Source organism: Microchirus variegatus (genome assembly GCF_963457635.1).
Source record: "Microchirus variegatus genome assembly, chromosome: 17".
In the NCBI taxonomy this organism is placed as follows: Eukaryota; Metazoa; Chordata; class Actinopteri; order Pleuronectiformes; family Soleidae; genus Microchirus; species Microchirus variegatus.
In genome coordinates this window covers 23,166,612-23,188,743 of record NC_139818.1, presented here as the reverse complement: position 1 = coordinate 23,188,743, position 22,132 = coordinate 23,166,612, and the positions used below count along the sequence as shown (strand labels likewise).

General features: G+C 42.3%; 1 protein-coding gene across 1 annotated transcript; it reads left to right on the top strand.

The window, feature by feature from the left end:
* The first annotated feature begins 669 nt into the window (after positions 1-669).
* On the top strand, positions 670-2,730 carry LOC310938944 (transcription factor Sox-9-B-like). The gene is made up of 3 exons (XM_083903597.1): positions 670-1,143; positions 1,338-1,588; positions 1,767-2,730. The coding sequence occupies exons 1-3, from the start codon at positions 704-706 to the stop codon at positions 2,669-2,671; spliced, it is 1,596 nt and encodes a 531-aa protein (XP_083759723.1). The 5' UTR covers positions 670-703; the 3' UTR covers positions 2,672-2,730.
* Positions 2,731-22,132: the final 19,402 nt, after the last annotated feature.

Below are 22,132 nucleotides of genomic sequence, written 5' to 3'. Positions count from 1 at the left end.
TTACGATCACATGTTTAAAATCACGGTAAAGTAGTTAATATGCACGTGAAAATCCAAACAGAACCAAACAGCACTGCTGTATTTACTGGCTGCAGGGCAGCATATGGAGAAAGTGTCTGTTTTCTGTGTGTGTGTGCGCGGTGGAGAGGGGTGTGTGTGTGTGTGTGGGGGGGGGGGGGGGGGCGGTGGCATAAGGGATCAAATTCCATCAGACCCACTCCGCTCACGCGTCACGCTCCCGCAGCCAATCAGCTGCGGGCTTTCCTGTGCGGCATGGCAACGCTCGTTATAAGCTCCGCGTCCACGAGCCCTCGCAGTTCAAAGCACTCGCGCGCTCTGGGGGAAATGTACTCGGGAGAAGAAGCAGCAGAAAGAAGAAGAAGAAGAAGAAGAAGGAGCAATTCACTGTTTTTAACACCGCAGACCTGAGAGAGAGCAGCAGCGGGGTTTTTCTTTCTGTGTTTTTGAGCGGATCCAATTTTTTGCGCACTCAGGGAGACTCGTGCGTAAAAAGACACTCGCTCTCCAAAATCGGGTTTTACGCACCGGAGCAGAGAGAGAGAGAACCAGCGACTTTACTCTAACTCATCCTGGTGAGTTAAACTCACATCCAGGAGCTGTTTTTTTTAATTTTATTTCCCTCTCGCGAGAGCGCGTAATTCCCCCTGTTTCACGCGTAATTTGGCACGAGACAGTTTTTCGTATGAATCTCCTCGACCCTTACCTGAAGATGACGGAGGAACAAGACAAGTGTCTCTCCGACGCCCCGAGCCCGAGCATGTCCGAGGACTCCGCGGGCTCCCCGTGCCCGTCCGGCTCGGGCTCCGACACCGAGAACACCCGGCCCTCGGAGAACGGGCTCCTGCGCGCGCCGGACGGGACCCTGATCGACTTCAAGAAGGACGAGGACGATAAGTTCCCCGCGTGCATCCGCGAGGCCGTGTCCCAGGTGCTCAAGGGCTACGACTGGACGCTGGTGCCGATGCCGGTGCGCGTAAACGGATCTACTAAGAACAAGCCGCACGTGAAGAGACCGATGAACGCCTTCATGGTTTGGGCGCAGGCGGCGCGGAGGAAGCTCGCGGACCAGTATCCGCACCTGCACAACGCGGAGCTCAGCAAGACTCTGGGGAAACTCTGGAGGTAAGTTCTGCTTTTACGCACGGATTTGTGCCGCGTTTGTCAATAAATAAATCAATAAATGAATCAGCAAATTACAGTTATTTTTAATTAATTGTGTTTGGGCTTCATAATTACGCATTTTAGTTTGGGGGATAACGTATTTAAAGCGGATAATGGAGTGAATGAGTCCATTCATGGTTCCTCTGTGCGCGCAGACTCCTCAACGAGGTGGAGAAGCGGCCGTTCGTGGAGGAGGCCGAGCGGCTCCGCGTGCAGCACAAGAAGGACCACCCGGACTACAAGTACCAGCCGCGGCGGCGGAAGTCCGTGAAGAACGGACAGAGCGAGTCGGAGGACGGCAGCGAGCAGACGCACATCTCGCCCAACGCCATCTTCAAGGCTCTGCAGCAGGCGGACTCTCCGGCGTCCAGCATGGGAGAGGTGCACTCTCCCGGTGAGCACTCAGGTAAGAAGAACCCACAAGGAGTTTAGACTAAGACTCAGTGATAACCCTAACCCCTAGTTTGAGTCTTAATATGTGCTCTCCCTTACTTTGAAAATGTTAAAATTGGTGTAAAACCGTTCTTCAACCCTTGCTATAAAGACAAACTCTCATGTGCGTTACTCCGTTTTGTATTCTCCAGGCTCCCAGGGGCCCCCGACCCCTCCCACCACCCCAAAGACGGACGTCAGCTCGGTCAAGCTGGACCTGAAGCGCGAGGGCAGCCTCCGCTCGCTGCCCGAGGGCCCCGCCGGCCGCCAGCTCAACATCGACTTCCGCGACGTGGACATCGGCGAGCTCAGCAGCGACGTCATCTCGCACATCGAGACGTTCGACGTCAACGAGTTCGACCAGTACCTGCCGCCCAACGGCCACCCGGGAGGGGTGCCCGGCAACGCCGCGGCGGTCACCTACACGGGCAGCTACAGCATCACCAGCGGGGCCCCGGTCAGCCCACAACAACAGGCGGGAGGAGGAGGAGGTGGCGCCGCCACCTGGATGGCGAAAAGCCAGAATCAGCAGGGACAACAACAGCAGCAGCAGCACACTCTCACCACGCTGAGCAGCAGCAGCAGCGGCTCAGAGAACCAGCACAGGACGCAGATCAAGACGGAGCAGCTGAGTCCGAGCCACTACAGCGAGCAGCAGCAGGGCTCACCGCAGCACATCGCCTACAGCCCGTTCAACCTGCAGCACTACAGCCCGCCCTCCTCCGCCTACCCTGCCGCCATCTCCAGGGCACAACAACAACAACAACAGCAGCAGCAGCAGCAGCAGCAGCAGCAGTACGACTTCTCCGACGGCAGCGGTGGCCCCACGGCGGCGGTGGTGGCGGCGGCGGCGGCGGCCGCCTCGTACTACAGCCACGCGGGGGCGGGGCAAGGCTCGGGGCTGTACTCGACTTTCGGCTACATGAGCAGCCCGAGCCAGAGGCCCATGTACACGCCCATCGCCGACAACGCCGGGGTGCCGTCCATCCCGCAGAGCAGCCCGCAGCAGCAGCACTGGGAGCAGGCGCCGGTTTACACCCAGCTCACCAGACCCTGAATCACACACACACACACACACGCACACACACACACGTATGTACAGCCACACACACTTTTACACTTAAACACACACACACACACACACACTTTACCGCAGGGAGAGTTCTCTTCCCTTGAATCAGACACTTGAATTCACAGCAGAGGAGAAGAAGAGCTGGACTTGTGATTGGCTCACGCCGTGCCTTGCTACGATAGAAACTATATATATATATATATATATAAAATATATATATGTATATTTTTAGAGAGATGAAAAATACTTTTTTTTTTTTTAAATCCTCTGTGAGGACTTTTATTATTATTGTTGTTGATCGTTTTCAGTAGGTACTGTGTATGTTTCTCGTTTCAATTCGTTGTGTTCTTTCATTCGCTGGCAGTTTGTAAAGGGTTGGGGTGGGCGGGGCTGGAGGAGGAGGGGCTAATTATTATTAAAAAAAAAATTCTTTGGTTACGTTATACTACAGTACAGTACTAAACAACATGGTCACAGTGTATACGGCAATAATTTTGTAGTGGGTGAGGTCATTTCTACTGTAATTACAGTGTAATAACGGCGTTTCAGTGCTATCACCGTGCGGTTACTGTACTGTATTTGTGTGTAGATATAAAACTTTAAAAGCTTTATATTTTAACCACAACAACAACAGCGATCGTCCGTAGTATCTTTTTTTTTTTTTTTACAGTTTTGACTCTATCTTCTGTTGTTGCCTCTCGAGTAAATATGGTTTGTATTTAAGCGGTTTATTCTGTCACATTGAAGTTATGCGTCACAATCGTTGGAGAAGCGATGAGGCAACACACGAGCGAGAGAGAGAGAGAGTTTCACAATGTTGTGTTGACTTAACGGGGGGTGGGGGGTGGAGGGTGGAGGGTGGGGGGGGGCTGAAGCTCCATTTTCAAACCTTCTGTGCCTTGGATTTTTACATTTTTCTATGTGTGTGTGTGTGTGAGCGATGGCCACAGCTGAGATTACACTTAACCGTCTCACAGCATGTGTTTGACAGCTACAGGAAGTCACCTTTGACCCCCACCCCCCCCCCCATCCCCCCGCCACACAGTCACCCCACCCCCCTCCACCCGCTGCCGCCATCTTTCTCCTCCCAGGTCAAAGAAAAATGTCCCATTATTTTGTAGAAAAATCTATTTATTTATTAGCGTTAATTTTATTTCAAAGTAATTATTTTGCATTACTCTTCTTGTTATAAAGCCATGAATTGTCGTATAACCCCGCCCCCCCCCCGGCTCGCTTTTTCAAATTTTTGAATTTCAGAGAGTTAAAGAAAAAAAAAAAAAAAAAAAAAAAAAGTACACGCTGTAATCATCTTTCTTTGTGTTTGTTTATTTATCTTATTGAAATGTCTATTTTTAAGTGTTTTTTTTCCGAGGGTTTGTTTGGGGCGGGGGGAGGAGGAGGAGGAGGAGGAGGAGGAGGAGGAGGAGGAGGAGGGGCCTATCTAACAAAACGTGTACGATTTTTTTTTTTTTTTTACTTTTAGTTGTGAATTTTTCCGATTTTGTGTCGAACTGGAACAAAAACGATATCTCAGTCGCAGCTTTTCCGTCCTTTATTTTCTCCATATCAAAATCCTGTCTTCTTCTTTGTTTTATTTTCATTCTCGCCGTGTATTTGTACGAATCTTCAAAGAATCTTTTGTATATGTATTTGCAATAAAAATGAAAATGATATTTTAAAAAATACAGGTTTCTCCGAGTGTTTTCCTCATGCCAGCCGTCAGTGAAAGGGTTAAAAGAAGAAAAGCTCTTGTTTTCCCAGAAGCCTTGTTACTGTTACTGTAGCAGCAGCAGGGGGCGCTGTGAGGCTCTGGGGGATTTATTTAAAATAGTGAAGGAAATAAACCAAAAATATACATATAATTGGGTGGAAATGCTAATCCAAACTAGATTACAGCGCAGCTAGGTCACGCTGTGTTTTTATTAGTTTGTGAACGCTGACATTTGGAATACACACACACACACACACACACACACACGCGATCTTATGCAATCCAGTGCAATAGGCGATCAATCACTGAATAAATCAATATCAGCTGTGTGTGATGCAGTCGACGTCTTAATTCACGTCTTTATCTAATAAGAGCCGAGTTTCTAAGAAGCTCTGATTAAGTTTATCTGAAACGCTGCTCGGTTTAAAAAAAAAAAAAAAAAAATAGTCGGTCGACCCGAACGAAATTGAGTTAATCAATCAAATCAGTCGTCGGTTTTTCAAAAGAGAAACACGCGTTTGGCGTTCCAGCTTCTTTTAGAGGTTTGGTTTTGTTTGCTTTACATGTGTTTAGATCTTCAGTTTCATGAAAATAAGACCTCATCATCATCATCATCATCATCATCATCACGGTGCCCGGATGCTTGTTTACAAAGTTAAGAACTCATTTAATGATAAAGGCAGTTCTGTTCAGTTAAAATACAAATATTTGCCCATAAGTAGCTCTGATGTACCAACATAATTGGTGCTTGTGCCTCTTATCTGGTGCTCTTTTATGTGCAAGTGCATAAAAAAAAACTAGTTTTACTGGGTTTTTATGAAATAAGCTATGTTTTCTGATACTTTTGTGGAGTTGTGGAGTAAACTTAAATTAAAAAAAAAAAAAAATCTACTGTATTGAGTATAAATATTAGAAATACACAATCTACTGGGGGTCAGTTTGTTCAGATTACACAATACCAGTATTCGGTTTAGATAATCTGATATTGTTAGGAGTTACAAAGTGGCTCTGACACGGCTAACCTGTGTCTATGCTAACCTGTGTCTATGCTAACCTGAGTCTATGCTAACCTGAGTCTATGCTAACAGAGTGTGAAGCAATTAAAGCACTTTTTCAGACAGTTTTTGAAGATTAATATCAAAATAATTGTTGTGTCGTCTTATGTGGTGAAATTTCCATCAAACCTCAAATGTGAAAAGTGAATATTTAATAAATGTTAGCAAATGGAATATCTCTCAGAACGCATGCCATAGAGCTTTGTAGCCCTCTGGACTTCCGTGGAACGCCGTCATCTTACAGTACGGTAATTCCTAAAAGGTTGAATAAATGCCAGATATCAAAAAAAGTGAAAGTTATCTTGGGTAAAAAGGGGCAGAATCACTCAACTCTACAGCCATAAAATCTAAATAAATCCAAACAGGCTAATATCCTGATGCTCATAAGAGGGTTAGCTGCCCACACAATCACCACAGTCACTCAAATAATGATATAATAATAATAATAATAATAATAATAATAATAATAATAATGCATTATATTTGGAGGCGCCTTTCATGATTCAGGATTTAATAAGTCATTAGTGTCCAAAAAAAAACAAGCTAGCTGCAAGAACACCTTCAAAGATTCTCATTTTGGCTGAAAGCTTTAAGGGTAAATATTATTTTGTATGTAACATTACCACATAAGACAGTTAACAAAACAATTATTTTGAATTTCATCTTGAAAACTGTCTGAAAAAGTGTGTTCAAATGCTTCACACGCTGTTAGCATACACTCAGGTTAGCCGTGTCCCACTTCCCAGTGCTTCATGCTAAGATAAGCTAACCCCCACAAGTTTTATTTTTGAAAATAAAGAGCGCAGCGCGTTACGGACGTTTTAATAAAACCAAAACGACTTTGCGTGACTACTGCAGGAGCAACAGGCACCGCTTTTCCGGAACCCGTGAGTGAAAACCCTGAAATCGTAACCGATGGAACCAAAAAGCTCGTTTTTTTTGAAGCGTCACGGACCGTGAACCTTCCACACAGATCCACAGCAGAACCAGACAGACGGACTAAGCTGAACCAACGTGGAGGAAACAATGGTTTTTTCCGCGTTACGGAACTGTGGAATTGCTGCCGCGACGGTTACACAAAGCCACATCGATCACAACTCATTAATGACTCAATCCAGAGCGACAACACAGTAACAACACGGGCAATTCTTTCACTTATTTCTGTTTCCTTTCCTGAAATATTCCTGAAAGCCCAGAGTGAGTTTTTGTGCTGACGGCACGTGGCCTCACAGCTTCATCCTCACGACCAGATTTTATTCTCTCCGTCTCTGTTTTGGACATTGAGAAGCGTTTTAGCGTCGAGTCGGCCGAGAGCTACGGACGTTTTATGTTACCGATATAAAAAAAAAATGAAAAAATAAAAATCGCACATGCCAACACCGGTTGGATCCGTCTGCGAGGCTCGAGACGCTCAGACAAAAATGCAGCAACGAGATACGCCCGGAAAAAACCATCAATCACACTGTGTGAAGTGAGTGAGAGTGAGACGCACACACAGAGAGAGTGAGAGACTGGTGACAGCGGTCACGTGACGCGGTCGCGTGCGAGGCTACGTGTCCAACGTTAGGAACGCAAAGAGCCGTCGGAATGTTTTCTTTTTTGCGCGACGCGGGATCGACGCCGGCGTTGACGCGTGACACGACAGGCAGATTAAACGCAGATAAGTCAAAGGTAACGCGAGGAAATAAACGCAACATGCGCAAAAAGGCTGGGAGTTCAATATAATAGCTTATTATGCATTCTAAAAAGACACTTATAACACGTTTTTGGTGTTTCCCAGTCAATAAAACATGTTTAAAATCACAACTAAGTGGTTTCGTTAAAGGTCCAGTGAGGCGGCATTGGCAGAAAATTAAAAAACCTCATAGAAGTATGTGTGTAAAAGTGTAGAATAGCTTTAAAATAAAAATAAAAGCTTTTCCGGTTTCGTAGCCTCAGAATAAGCCTTTTACATGTTCTGTAGGCAAGGGCCTTGCTTTACCGAGGGCGGCCATTTTGTGCCGCCATGTTTCTCCAGCAGCAATGACATCCTTTCCGGTTTCTTAAGGACACTGAAGTTCCCTGAAGCATTTGGGAAAAGGAGGAGGAGTCCAACACCATGTGTGACAATCTGCAGTTTCACCACTAGATGTCACTAATTCTTACACACTGAACTTAAAACTATCAAATTAAATGATTACTGGAAATTATAATCTGAGCCAGATGCTCAAATAAAATGAATGAGTGAAAATATACATCTTTATCCAATCAAATGTGTAGAATATTAAATTATGGACAAAATATTGAATATATATGGTGTTTTTCGTGCTTTTGGCTTCTCCCGCTCAATGGGTCGCCATTTTTTTTACGCCACATACCCTTCCAGACGCAACCCTTCCTTTTATCCGGCTTTAGGACTGGAGCTAGGAGTACACTGGGATCAATTCAGTGTCCAAATTACAAGAAACCTTGCTCAGGCGTACCCTAATCCTTGATCTGGCTGGGATTCAAACCAACAACCCTCTGGTTACAAGCCCCTAATTCCCATTCCTGCTGAAATACTATAAAAATACCAATTTATGTTTGGATAAATTCATGATCAGATGGTGTATGATGACGGTACAGTTGGTTACGGGCAGAACAATGAAAAGGAAAATGGACGAAAAGATTTTCCTTCACAGCAGAGACAGATTATTATGACTGTGATGTAATTGAATCTTTGATTTAAATACGGTCATGAACATAAACGATGGCCGCAGTCAACACAAAGATCTAATATCAGGTCAAGTGAGGTGAAAGACGACCATTCATTGATATCAGAGAGAGGGGAAAAAACACAAAGATAGAACGTCTAAATACAATAAAACATCTCACCATGTGCATTTTTTTTTAGGTTTTAGATACGAAGGAAATGAGAGAATGAAGTACGAATGAGGAGAAACAGATCGCAGACGGTAAACAAGAGGAACAGACAGATGGAAGCACATCAAAAGGTGGAGAGTGGGCGGACTGGACTGGACTGGACTGGACTGGACTGGACTGCGGTCGAGAGCGAGGAGCACATCCCAGTCCCATCTGAGAAAGACATCAGTGTGTGTGTGTGTGCGTGCGTGCGGCGCTCGTACGGCAGGAGGAGGTGGACGGTAGTAACAAGCGCACAACAACAGCAGCAGCGGTGGCGGCGGCGGCTGCTGACATGTTTCATATGGATGTTTTTCCACCAGTGGACGAGCCAAGCAGACGAATCACGTAACGTCAGAGGCACGAGGCGACGCGTCGAGGCCAAAATAATCTGATGACGGAGAGTTTCTGCATCTCTGAGGCTCCACGTGAGCGACAGAGTGATCACAGAGCTTCAGACGCGTTTGTCATCACTATTTAGGGATTAATAACAACATAAAGGAGGAGGAAAAAGTGAATTTTGACACAAAAAGTGTGTACGTTTCCTGCAACAGATACAAACTTTAACTGTGTTTAGGCAAATTGGTATCAAAGCACGACACTTGTTTGTGGGGAAATACATACATTTAATCCATTTATTGTTCAGATTTGGTAATCTGTCGTTAATAATGGCAACGGAACAAAACTCTCAACACAAAATATGACTTTTAATGACTAAAAATGTGGGTTTTGTTGTTTGTTTTGTTTATAATTTCCAAAATAAAAGCACAAAAAAACCCCCACAAAATATTTTACTTTGGGCTGCACAATTAATTATTTTGAAACAATACAATTAGCAAATTAAAGCATAAATTAAACCGCTTTCAATGAATGTCCTGTATTTTTCTGATCCGAATCGTTTTATTTTATTATTTTGTTAATTCAAACACAAATCACAGCTTGCGTGAAAACCTTCCAATATGTTCTGTGACATGTAATAAAATGAATGTAATTAACATCACCCAAATACCGATTAGCTAATGTTTTGAATATAAGTTTGATTTAAAAAGATTGTATTCCAAATAACAAGTGTAATATCTAAGAAAATAGATATTTTTCCCCAAATCACAGCCATTATCTAATGTGAACAAGTATTAAATGAGTAGTTAAATGAGTTGTAAATTGAAAAAAAAGTAAATGAACAAAACAATAACAACTGAAAGCAACAACAGTAATTTTCTTCAGTAATAAAGAAATGGATAAAGTTCACTGAAAAAAGGAAATGTCTGAGAAACTTAACATAAATCAGGTTCAAGTTCATAGGTTATATTTGGACAAAGTTTATCTATCAGGATATATAATCCTCTGATATATAATCCTCTGATATATAATCCTCTGATATTTAATCCTAATTAGAAAACCTGGAATTCCAGGCTCCAGACAAAACGGCAGCTCCAGCCCCCCCCCCCCCGGTATCACGACCCGCAGTCCCACTTTACAACACCGCAAACCCTCTAATGAACAGTGTTTGTCCCATTGTGGACGTTCTCTTAGGGGGGGGGGGACACTGATCACGGGTGACAATGCAGGTCAGCTGGATCTGAACCAGGACTAATCATGCAGGCCGTTTATGTCGCCGTGTGACGCAAGAGCGACAGCGCTAACTGTAGCCTGCCGCGCTGATTACCACCCGATACCCCTCCAGACGGGGTCGCCCGCTTTAGCGGCTCGATACGGCTGACAATTAGGGAGAGCGCGGGGCCATTGTTGGAGGTTTGAAAGACGGAGCATGACAGCCGCCGGGGGTTTTGGTACGAGCGAGGGGCAGGGAGGGTCCGGGGCAGAAATGTTTATCTCATCAGTCTCTGAGGTCACTGCAGATGCAGTAATGTGATGTGGTGTGTAGGGCAGGGCGGAGTGACAGCCACCAGTGAATGAGAGGGAATGCAATTCTGATTTAAGAGGGTTCATTCCTAAAAAAATGTGATCAATTCAGGGAGATGGCACCGGGGGTTTATTGGTCCACACTGTTAATTACAAATGGAGCCACAAGTTATGCTTCTGGCTAAGATTGTGTATCTTTCAGATGCTTTCGTGTGGGGTGAAGAAGTATCGGGAAGAAAATGTTACGGGCACATTTAAACACCCCCTCATTCGTATTTTCTGAAAACTGAGATTTCAAGATGTCCGTTAAACAGTGTGTAGCCGAGTTCAAGTTCACAACTTCTACTTAAATTACAGCAAGACTCTCACGATCAACTTCCAAAGAAAGTGCCTGAAAAACTTGCAGATACGGACAGAATATTACAAAATGGATTCCATAAGACATAAGACTCAAAGATGAGCAGCATCTGCCTCAGCCGGTTGTGGTGAAAGGAAGAAAGTGGGGGATAGAGGATACATATTTTGTTTTTATATACAATGGTTTTTTTTATGGTATTGTAATGTTATTCATACAAGCAGTAGCATGAATTGTAATAAATCAATCAATTTCAATTTTAACATGGCAATAATGATGACAATTTGTTACTGGATCTGGATCCTGCAGCCCTGAAGTAAGAGGTACCTGCAATAACACTAATAAAAAAATGTATTCTGGATCTGGATCCTGCAGCCCTGGAGTAACAGGTACCTGCAATAACACTAATAAAAAATGTATTCTGGATCTGAATCCTGCAGCCCTGGATTAACAGGTACCTGCAATAACACTAATAAAAAAATGATTCTGGATCTGGATCCTGCAGCCCTGGATTAACAGGTACCTGCAATAGCACTAATATAAAAAAATATTCTGGATCTGGATCCTGCAGCCCTGGAGTAACAGGTACCTGCAATAACACTAATAAAAACAATATTCTGGATCTGGATCCTGCAGCCCTGGATTAACAGGTACCTGCAATAACACTAATATAAAAAAATATTCTGGATCTGGATCCTGCAGCCAAGGATTAACAGGTACCTGCAATAACACTAATAAAAAATGTATTCTTGATCAGGATCCTGCAGCCCTGGAGTAACAGTTTCCTGCAATATCACTAATAAAAATGTTATTCTGGATCTGGATCCTGCAGCCCTGGATTAACGGGTAACTGCAATATCACAAATAAAAATTGGTTACTAGATCTGGATCCTGCAGCCCTGGAATAACAGGTACCTGCAATAACACTAATAACGTGTGGCTTACTAGCATGACGTGGTCTGGCAAAGCGCCCAATATTGCATACAGGATCTTTATATTACATATTATGGTCACAGAAAGGCCGATGACTGGCAACAAAGCAAACACACAAAACACTTTCATCCACTCACTGCCACACAAGGAAAAACCGCATTAAAAGCTGCTTTAATTAAGAACTGAATCTGAAAATGTCAGGAGATCATTTGACAGAATGAAGTAATTACTGGGTTTTAGCAAAGACATCATATGATGATGATGTCGTTAAAAATAGTGAAAATTAGCCACAATCGCTTTGGGAACATTTTGTATTGGAGTATATTATTTGTTTTTATTCAAATACAAACAAGATAATTGTTTTCTGGACTCGACCGTTACACTTAATTATCGACTACATTTGTTATGAATGATGTCAGAGCGTACAGCTAAATTAAATGTCAAAATAAAAGCTGGTAAATAAAACAATTCCAAAAAACAATAAAAAAACAAACATAAACTAATACAGACATCCTGGACTGTGTGTGTGTGTGTCTGTAGAAAGTGGAAATGTGGGCAGTTTTCCCATGAGGGGGAGGACGAGGAGGAGGAGGGAGTAAGAAAAAAGAAAACAATTAATATTCTACACCAATTCCTCTCAGAGAGTTTGCCCCCTCATGATCCCATGGTCGCTCCTTTCAAATGCAAAATAACTGCACAAAGACTAAGAGACGGGATCAAGACCAGGAGCCGCTGATAGAGACGCTACAGACAGATGGAGAGAGAGAGAGAGAAAACTGAAACAAAAACATTTAACGGGTGAAAACGTGTTGTTGACGAGCGCGAAGGAACATTTGATTAGGTTCTTATAATTAACTCTGAATTATGCGCGTACTCCTCCGTGTACTTATCAGGACAAGTTGTCCTCACGGAGACCAAAACCTGGTCCTAATGAGGCAGAACCCCGCATTTCTAAAGGTTGTTTTTAGCTCGTTCAAATTCAATGTGGAGTCCTTCAACGGATAAGCTGTGCCAACAAGGTAGCGTAGCGATGGTTTTAATTGCATCTCTGCTGCAGCTGCAGGAGGATAAATGAAAAACAACAACAACAAGGGTCGTGAAAAATCATAAAAAAAAAACAATGCTGAGCTGCAACTGTTTTAGTCCATTTAGAGACGTAAATAAAAAAAAATAACACAAAACGCTGGTAAATATGGACACGCAGATGAGACGTAAATAAACGTAAACACCTTCATGTCTTTGGGACTTTTACACCCTGGTGTCCCCCTGTGTGTCCTCCACATTTCCCCCCCTTTCTTGTCTCTCCATGTGTGTGTGTGTGTGTGTGTGTGGCCGTTGACCTCCTCTTTACAAACCTCCCAAAACAGCTACTTCTGATCGCAGAGGAAACTGTACATCAACGTGGCAAAAGCCGGCGTGGAAGTTTTTACTACACTCAGTCAGGGGGGAGGCCGCAGCGGTCGCCCCCTTGGAAACCCGGCATCTGTGAATCATGGACGGCCGCCCAGTGGAAAAGGCTGCCGCTGATCCAGCTGATCCAGCTGATCCAGCAGGGGGAATCAGATTAGATTATTTACATTATTCTCAATTAGGAGCGAAGCCGATATCTGTTTTTGGCGACTGAGTTTTTGATTCCACCGCCACCTGGTTGGAAGCAATAATCAGTAACGACGCAATAATGGTATCATTTAAACATCAATGCAGAGAGTGATGAAATCATTAAAAAGTGCTTTGTCAAGCACAAACACCGGCGCTCAAGTAAAGCTCGGCATCATTTCATTAACTCCTTCTTGTGTTTTTGGACTCTACTATTTACGACAGTAAATATGGAAGCTAGTACCAAAATAACGAGCCCAAAGGGTTCCATTTTTTGGCACCCTTTCCCTTGGGGTACCAGAGTTAAAGGTGAAGTAAGTAGTTTATAGTGCCATCTAGAGGAAAGGCTGAAATTTACAACAAAGAACTGCTCCTCTGCTCACCCCCTCCCTTCCCTGAGCGCTACGGTATCCTCAGCTGGTCAAATGTCGTCCTCGTCGTCTTTCTCCATGTCAGCAGATGAGGTTCGTGAGGCGAGGGAGAGGGCGGAGCTACTAGAGTGGAGGCGGGACTTCCGCTACAAGTAAAGAAACGCTTGATTTGTTCTCTCGCGTTTGTCCTTACAGGCTCCGGTAGAAACATGGCGTCTCTCTGCTAACAGTGGCTATGCAACCGCGGCCCGCGACCATGTTATTTTACATGACTTTTTGAAACACTACGAAAATGAAACAAAAACTATTATACAGCGACTAGACAATGCAGGAGCACATAATATGTATAAAAAAGTGGATTTTGGGTCATATAAACCCATCCCGTCCCTTTAAATGGTACAGTACGGTTAGACCGGCCTGACCCAGGGCTTTCCCATTCCAAACCGTACCATAGAGGTGGTTTCTCTGGGACACGTGGACACGTTCTTTGACGTCTAAGACACTTCTAAGAATCCATACTGTGATTTATTTGTAGCCACCACAACAATATATCCATATTTTTCGAGTAAAACATGATATTACACTGACAACACTGCAGTAAAAGTACCTCAACAACTCCGTAACACTGGTTTACAGCGGTAAAAGATGAAAACGGCAGATCCGCGAGTGAAATGAGAGCCAACAGGACGGGTAAATTGACAGATTTGAGTTTACAAAAGTTGTTTCCAATCGCGTATAAATGTGCAAGAACGCAAGGAAAATATCTTGCGAGGTCACGATTAATCAAGTCATCCTCGAGTTCCAGTCGATGTTTGTGCCAAATTTGAAAAGAATCCCTCAAGACGTCCTTGAAATACACAAGTTTGACACCTGAGCGTCGTCCCTCATCTTTTTCCTTTAGTACTGCGACAACTGTAACACACGAGGTGATCAACTATGGATGAGGCGATACAATATTCTGTGGTGGGTTAACCATTTGTCACAATCCCTGGATCGAACGTCAGAAGAATAAAGATGTAAAATCCAAATAACCCTCAAGACGGAGGCGAGATTGTACCTGACTGGAGACAAAGTGGACCTGGATCCAACCGTGGTATGCAATCAGAACAAAACCAGAAGACAAAGCGATCTTTAAAAAAAAAAAAAAAAAAGGTAGTAAAGCGTCAGACGACGGCGACGACAGCAGATAGAGACGGACGGAGTCGAATCTGATGGAAAAGTCATGTTGAACTGGACAAACACCAGTTGGCTTTAAACGAAGCTGGTGTCAGATCAGATGTTTCTTTATTATTATTATTATTTAAAGGCTGTTGACAGCTCAGGTGAGTGCATCGGTAGGACAACATCATTATAATCACAGTTTTTTTTGTCTTGAATTCCAACAGGTAACCTTCTCTTCACCAAAATAAATAAATAAATTAAAAAAACCTCTATGTTCCAACAGGTCAGCAAATTTTATGGACGTCTTGAAAGTTCCACTGAGGTTTTTTTTTTAAATAGTGAGTTCCAGCTCGAGACGGAAGTTGGAAATTCTGAGTTTTGAGTCGGAAGTTTCAACTGGAAAGAAGTACTGATTTCCAATTTGGAAAAAAAATCAGACGAACCTCATTAATAAAGCCCAACATAGGATTCTATACATATATATATATATATATATGTATAAAACACATCCTTTTTAGTGAAAAACAGTCAACTTCTGATGTAAATGGAACCTGTATACATGTGAACAACACTTTCCTAATATGCTAAAGCTAATTAGCAAACACACAAACCTCGACGTGAGGATACAGGCGCTGCTAAATCTCACAAACTTAATTCACAGTAGTCGAATTTGTCACTTAATGTTAAATGAAAGTCAATGACACAACAATAGTTGACCCACCTTGGTTGACTAAAAAAATTCAAGGACTTTCCAGGACCGATTTCCCTCAAATTCATGGACCAAACGTTGCTAACAAAGCTGAAGATGTTGAGAGCAACTTGTAAGAGCGTTGCTTTGCAGATGGCGTCCACTTTTATTGATTTGTGGGACCTTAATTATAAATTAATATGACCTAAATATCAACTTAACACAAAATTCAAGCACTTTCAATGACCCCAATGATGCATTTAGGGCAAAATCACAAACTTTCATGGGCAGAAGTTGCCGTTTCTCCATGGAACGATACGCAAAATATGAAAATGTTCTACTTTTCTTAGTTTCCTCCACTGGTTCTATTACTTTTATAAATGTGTGTTTTATTGGATGTAGTTTAATCGAATTTTTTAAGATTATTATTATTGGATTTTACTATTGTTCAGTGGCAGTGATAAGCACTGTGTAAAGTGTTTTTGATAAGAGATAAATTAATAAAGAATATTAGTAATAATACCAGAAATGAAACTGAATCTGAATCTTTAGACTTTGTATTACTGGAGCAAAAGAAAACCAGAGAATTATCACATTTAAAAGGGTGAAAAAGCATCAAATTATTAATCCAGTAATCTAAAGTTTAATTTATAGGCGTTTACTGACATACAGGCAGTTTAATGATGCAGTTATGTGACAAAATTCTATTTCTGATTTTACTCTACGGGCGAACGAACGAATGAAGGATGCGTTTGTTACGAAGTCGTCTCTAATATCGTCGACAATAACTCGCGCTCAAAGACGGTCGTTAGTGTAAAAATAACGACGTTGACGTCTCGGTGACGCGTTCGTCTCCGTCCATCTGTCTCTCCATCTCTATCTATCGTTTTTCTACTCCCACTGATCATTTCCCTTTCCAGTCACAGCTCCTCAAAAAACACCCACTCACCTCACACACACACACACACACACACACACACACACACACACCCACCGGCCCAATGTGTGAGCCATCCTCCCTGCCAAGAAACACACACACACACACACACACACACACAGAACCACCACATGAATCGGCCGCTGTGCTGTAACAGATATGCGAGGCTTTGGATGGTGACACCACGTATCCATCACTGAGGCTTATCTGCCGGCCGAGGTGGGAGGTTCAACACGACGCTGCCAGATGTAGAGGCTGTGAACTCCCCCACGACAGAGAGAGAGAGAGAGAGAGAGAGAGAGAGAGAGAGAGAGAGAGAGAGAGAGAGAGAGAGAGAGAGAGAGAGAGAGAGAGAGAGAGAGAGAAGCAGCTGCTCTGAAGAAACAAATAAACACATTTGTGGCAGAAACTGAATGTTGCAATTGAACAGATTTGTTTTAATCAGCGACATTTCATCTGCTTTATAAGCATCTGGCCACGTTTAAACACAGCTCAGGGTAAACGGTCCAGGCGTGTGTGCGTGTGTGTGTGTGTGTGTGTGTGTGTGTGTGTGTGTGTGTGTGTGTGTGTGTGTGTGCGTGTGTGTGTAACAAAAGTGGTTGAAAGTTTAAAGCAACAAATAGCAGCAACAACACTCAAATTCATAAATCAACTGGCACGTTCTCCTTAATTTTCATCCTGAAAACCGCAAAACCAAAATGGCCGCCATTTTAAGTTTCGTGGCTTAAATGTTGCGACTTAAAGATTGTGATAAAATCGTATCATGACTTATATATATCGTGATAATATCGCATCGCGGCTTAAATATTGTGACACTAATATCGTGATAAAATCGTATCGTGGCTTAAATATCCTGACGTTAATATCGTGATAAAATCGCATCGTGGCTTAAATATTGTGACGTTAATATCGTGATAAAATCGCATCGTGGCTTAAATATTGTGACGCTAATATCGTGATAAAATTGTATCGTGGCTTAAATATCCTGACGTTAATATCGTGATAAAATCGCATCGTGGCTTAAATATTGTGACGTTAATATCGTGATAAAATCGTATCGTGGCTTAAATATCGTGACGTTAATATCGTGATAAAATCGCATCGTGGCTTAAATATCGTGACGTTAATATCGTGATAAAATCGCATCGTGGCTTAAATATCGTGACGTTAATATCGTGATAAAATCGCATCGTGGCTTAAATATTGTGACGTTAATATCGTGATAAAATCGCATCGTGGCTTAAATATTGTGACGTTAATATCGTGATAAAATCGTATCGTGGCTTAAATATCGTGACGTTAATATCGTGATAAAATCGTATCGTGGCTTAAATATCGTGACGTTAATATCGTGATAAAATCGTATCGTGGCTTAAATATCGTGACGTAAATATCGTGAAAAAATCGTATCGTGGCTTAAATATTGTGACGTTAATATCGTGTTAAAATCATATCGTGGCTTAAATATCCTGACGTAAATATCGTGATAAAATCGTATCGTGGCTTAAATACTGTGACGTTAATATCGTGATAAAATTGTATCGTGGCTTAAATATCCTGACGTTAATATCGTGATAAAATCGCATCGTGGCTTAAATATTGTGACGTTAATATCGTGATAAAATCGCATCGTGGCTTAAATATTGTGACGTTAATATCGTGATAAAATCGCATCGTGGCTTAAATATCGTGACGTTAATATCGTGATAAAATCGCATCGTGGCTTAAATATCGTGACGTTAATATCGTGATAAAATCATATCGTGGCTTAAATATCCTGACGTAAATATCGTGATAAAATCGTATCGTGGCTTAAATATTGCGATAAAATCATATCCTGACTTAAATATTGTGACAAAAAAAAATCGTATTGTGCCTCAAATATCGTGATAAAATCTTATCAAGGCCTAAATATTGTGATAAAAATCTTATCATGACTTAAATATTGTGAGGTTGATATCACATTGATAACTATTAGCATGTTGTCATCAAACAACAGAAAATTTTATCTTTTTGATTTGATTTGTTCACTGAAAAATAAAAATGTGCGTTATACTTCACTAAAAATGTGCTTGCTAGCATCCAAAATAAATGAACTAAAGGGATTTAAAGTTCTCCTCATATATTGTTAACTTTAGCTCAAATCCAGGAACTAAAAGCTGCTAACACGACTGTTCTCCCTCCTGTGGCAGAAACACACATCAGATACACAGTTAATCTGAGCTCTGCTCACCGACTACAGTCTGACACAAATGTGTTGTGAAAACTGGAATTGACAATCGGTTCTGTGTCCACACAGAAAATCAGATCTGAGTCACATCAGTGGAAACGATCCGATATGAATCACCTCGGTCTGGTGATGCGAGCGCGGCCAAAGCCAAAGCGCCTCGATTCTCACCAGCACGAGTCAGAGACCAATCGCAATTATTTTGAAGCTAATATTTTAAGATTTGATAAAAGTTTAACGGTTCAAAATGGATCCATTTGTTCGGTAACTGCGAGCAGCAGCGCTCGTTAAAAAAAAAAAAATGTACAGCAAACGTTGCCAGGTGGAAGTCGAAGCGCATTTGGTCACGATCGGACCAAACCTGGCAACCTCGCCTGTGACAAAAAAGACTTCAGGGAAACTGCACAGCAGCGTCAGTGTGTACCTGTTTCCTAAGAAACAGTTTGGCACAAACCGAGCAGCTAAAGCCACAAATTTCAGGTTTTCTGTTTAAGCATATAATTCAATAAACGAGATTGAACAGTCATTTGTGCAGCGGCATCCAACTCGCAACCCCCCCCCCCCATACCACCACCCCCCCCCCCCCCCCCCCGACACTACAGTCTTTATGCGGAGCCATGAACCCACTCCAACTCTGCACTTAAACGCACAAACGCGAGTTTGTGAAGAGCAACAAAAAAAAAAGAAGCTCATTTCCCAAAGTGATGAAGCGTCTCTTTAAAGCAGCAGTACGTAAACACGACACCAGCATTAACGCTGATTATTACACACAGTAGAAAACTACGTGAAAAATTAATGAAGTCGTTATTTTACGACAAAATGTCATAAGAAAATATTATATATTTCCATGCATCATGAACCCAACGTTTCCACGTAGCATTAGCTTGTGAAAAAAGCAACTAATCAAAATACACACTTTAGAGTGGAATGTGGTGGCAACGTGATACCCCCTAGTGGCCAAAAGCAGTATTACAATAACAAACACTTGGAATCGTTTTGAATGATTTTCCTTCCCTTTGCACAAACCTACGGACGAGAATTAGAGCCAAATGTAAAAAAGCTAATTATGGAAAACAACAGAGTTTAAGTCAGAACTTTTCCTTCTGAGAATTCAGATTCTCAGAAAATATTTTTTTCAAAACAAAATGGAAACGAGTCAGAATTCTAAGAAAAAAGACAAAATTCTGAGAGAAAAAACATCTAAATCTGGAGGGAAAAACAGTCCGAATTTTAAGGGAAAAAATATCAGAATTCTAAGAAAAAGTCAAATTTGTGAGGGGAAAAAAAATTTGGAGAAAAAAAAAAGTCGGGATTTCAGAATTCTGGCTTTTTGTAATGAATTTATTTAACCCCCCAAAGGACAAGAGGGAAAACAATTGTTTTTCAGGTTTTTATTTTGTTTTTTGTTTTTCCCCCCCCCAGGGTCAATTAACAGAACAACTTAAATTAAATACATTTAAAGGTACAATATGTAGTATTTATGGGTTTATATAACCCAAAATCCACTTTTTTATACATATTATGTGCTCCTGCATTGTCTAGTCGCTGTATAATAGTTTTTGTTTCATTTTCGTAGTGTTTCAAAAAGTCATGTAAAATAACATGGTCGCGGGCCGCGGTTGCATAGCCACTGTTAGCAGAGAGACGCCATGTTTCTACCGGAGCCTGTAAGGACAAACGCGAGAGAACAAATCAAGCGTCTCTTTACTTGTAGCTGAAGTCCCGCCTCCTCTCTCTCCGCTTCGTCTGCTACGGCCGCGGTAGCTCCGCCCTCTCCCTCACCTCACGAACCTCATCTGCTGACACGGAGAAAGACGACGAGGACGACATTTGATCTGCTGAGGATACCGTAGCGCTCAGGGAAGGGAGGGGGTGAGCAGAGGAGCAGTTCTTTGTTGTAAATTTCAGCCTATCCTCTAGATGGCACTATAAACTACTTATTTCCCCTTTAAAAACAAAACGGAGAGATGGTTTTGTAAAGTGTTTCCCAAAAGAAGGAAAAGCACAAAAAAACTTTCCCACTTGTTTCTCAGAGCTCCCCCAGGAAACTAATATTACAAATGATTACAAAATAAGTGACTAAAAACATGTGACTAAAGGACACGCTGTGTTTTGTAAAGTGGAAAAACATCAATGAGATCATTATAAATCATTATGGAAGACGCAACTTCCCCCATTGTGGCACTTTAAAATAAATCACTAGGGCTGTATGTTGGCAAGCTCGAAATTAAGAATGAATCCTGGTCAATATCGTTGTGTAAATGTGTGTTGCACGTTTGTCGTTGCAGCGAAAGAGAGAGGGAGAGAGAGAGAGAGCGATAACCTCGACAAAGTCATTAGCGGCGTCTGTTAGCAGCTCCGTCAAAGCCCCAACATCTTTATCCCACCCCCCTGGCCTTTCAAAATAAAAGGCAGCTTATCGCTAATCACGGATGCCATGATATACAGCGTCGAGCTCGCACACTCGGTTTCTCCCTGAGCGACTGAACACATGTCGCAGAGGCTCGTCACGCCGGGACCGCGGCCACATCATCTGCACAAAACATTCTTGGACGCACATAATATAAATAAAAGCTGTTGCCAAGCTGACATCAAGGCCGGCTATTGCAGACAAGTGATTCTGAAGATAGTTTGGCCCTCGGCTCGATCCATTTGGAAGGATGGGGGGGGGGGGGATGGGACGGTGAGAAAAAGCAATCATTTCAGCGCCATTCACGTTCAACGGCCTATACTCTTTAATAAATCTCTGGATCATCCTCAGCTGTTGTTTCAGTTTAAGGAGCTCGGGCGGCACAGATGGTTTCGTTTAATGGTCTACGCCATGTTTGTTTCAAATGCTACGAGAAAGAGAGAGCGAGAGAGAGAGGACAGGAAAAGAGGAGGGAAGCGAGCTGAAGACGTCCTCCACTAAAGTAAATGTTGTGTTTTAACCCTACAGTTAAGGTCAAGAGTGTTGGACGACAGATTCACAGACTTTAACTGTGAAAAAAAACAAAACTTAAAAATACACTTTATCTGCAGGAGAAACTCAATGTCGCCCTGTAGGGCGTTAAATTACGCCACTCCCACTCTCTAGAACAAATATAAATTATTATCTCGTACAAATTAGCGTTCGTATTTCAGGGTCTCGCAGCCTCTCGACCAAATTTATCACTGGTGCTCTTTGACCTCCTGTAAATCAACGTTTCCAGCCACATGAGGGGAAACACTGCAGTGGCTGAAGCGTCTTCAATAGATAGAAGTGATGGCTAAAATGTTAAATGAATGTAAACTGTAGAATAAAAGATTTAAATCCAGTGTTGTAAGGAAATAAAGTGCAAATACTTTGTTACTGTAAGTAAAGGGGGAAAAAAATCTAAATTCTAAAGAAAGTTTATGGCAAAAACTTGTATTTCAGGGTTTCGCAGCCTCTTTACCAAATATATCACTGGTGCTCTTTGACCTCGTGTAACTCACATGAGGGGAAACACTCGAGTGGTTGAAGCATTTAAGTGTCTTTAACGTATAGAAATGACCTGTAAACTACGGGTTAGAGAGATGGATGTCATGTGGTGTCAAGTAGAAAAAGACTTAAATTCAGTGTTGTACTGTAAGTAAAGTACAAATACTTTGTAAAAAAAAAGTATATAAAAAAAGTCAAAATTCTAGAGGAAAAATGTCAAAATTCAG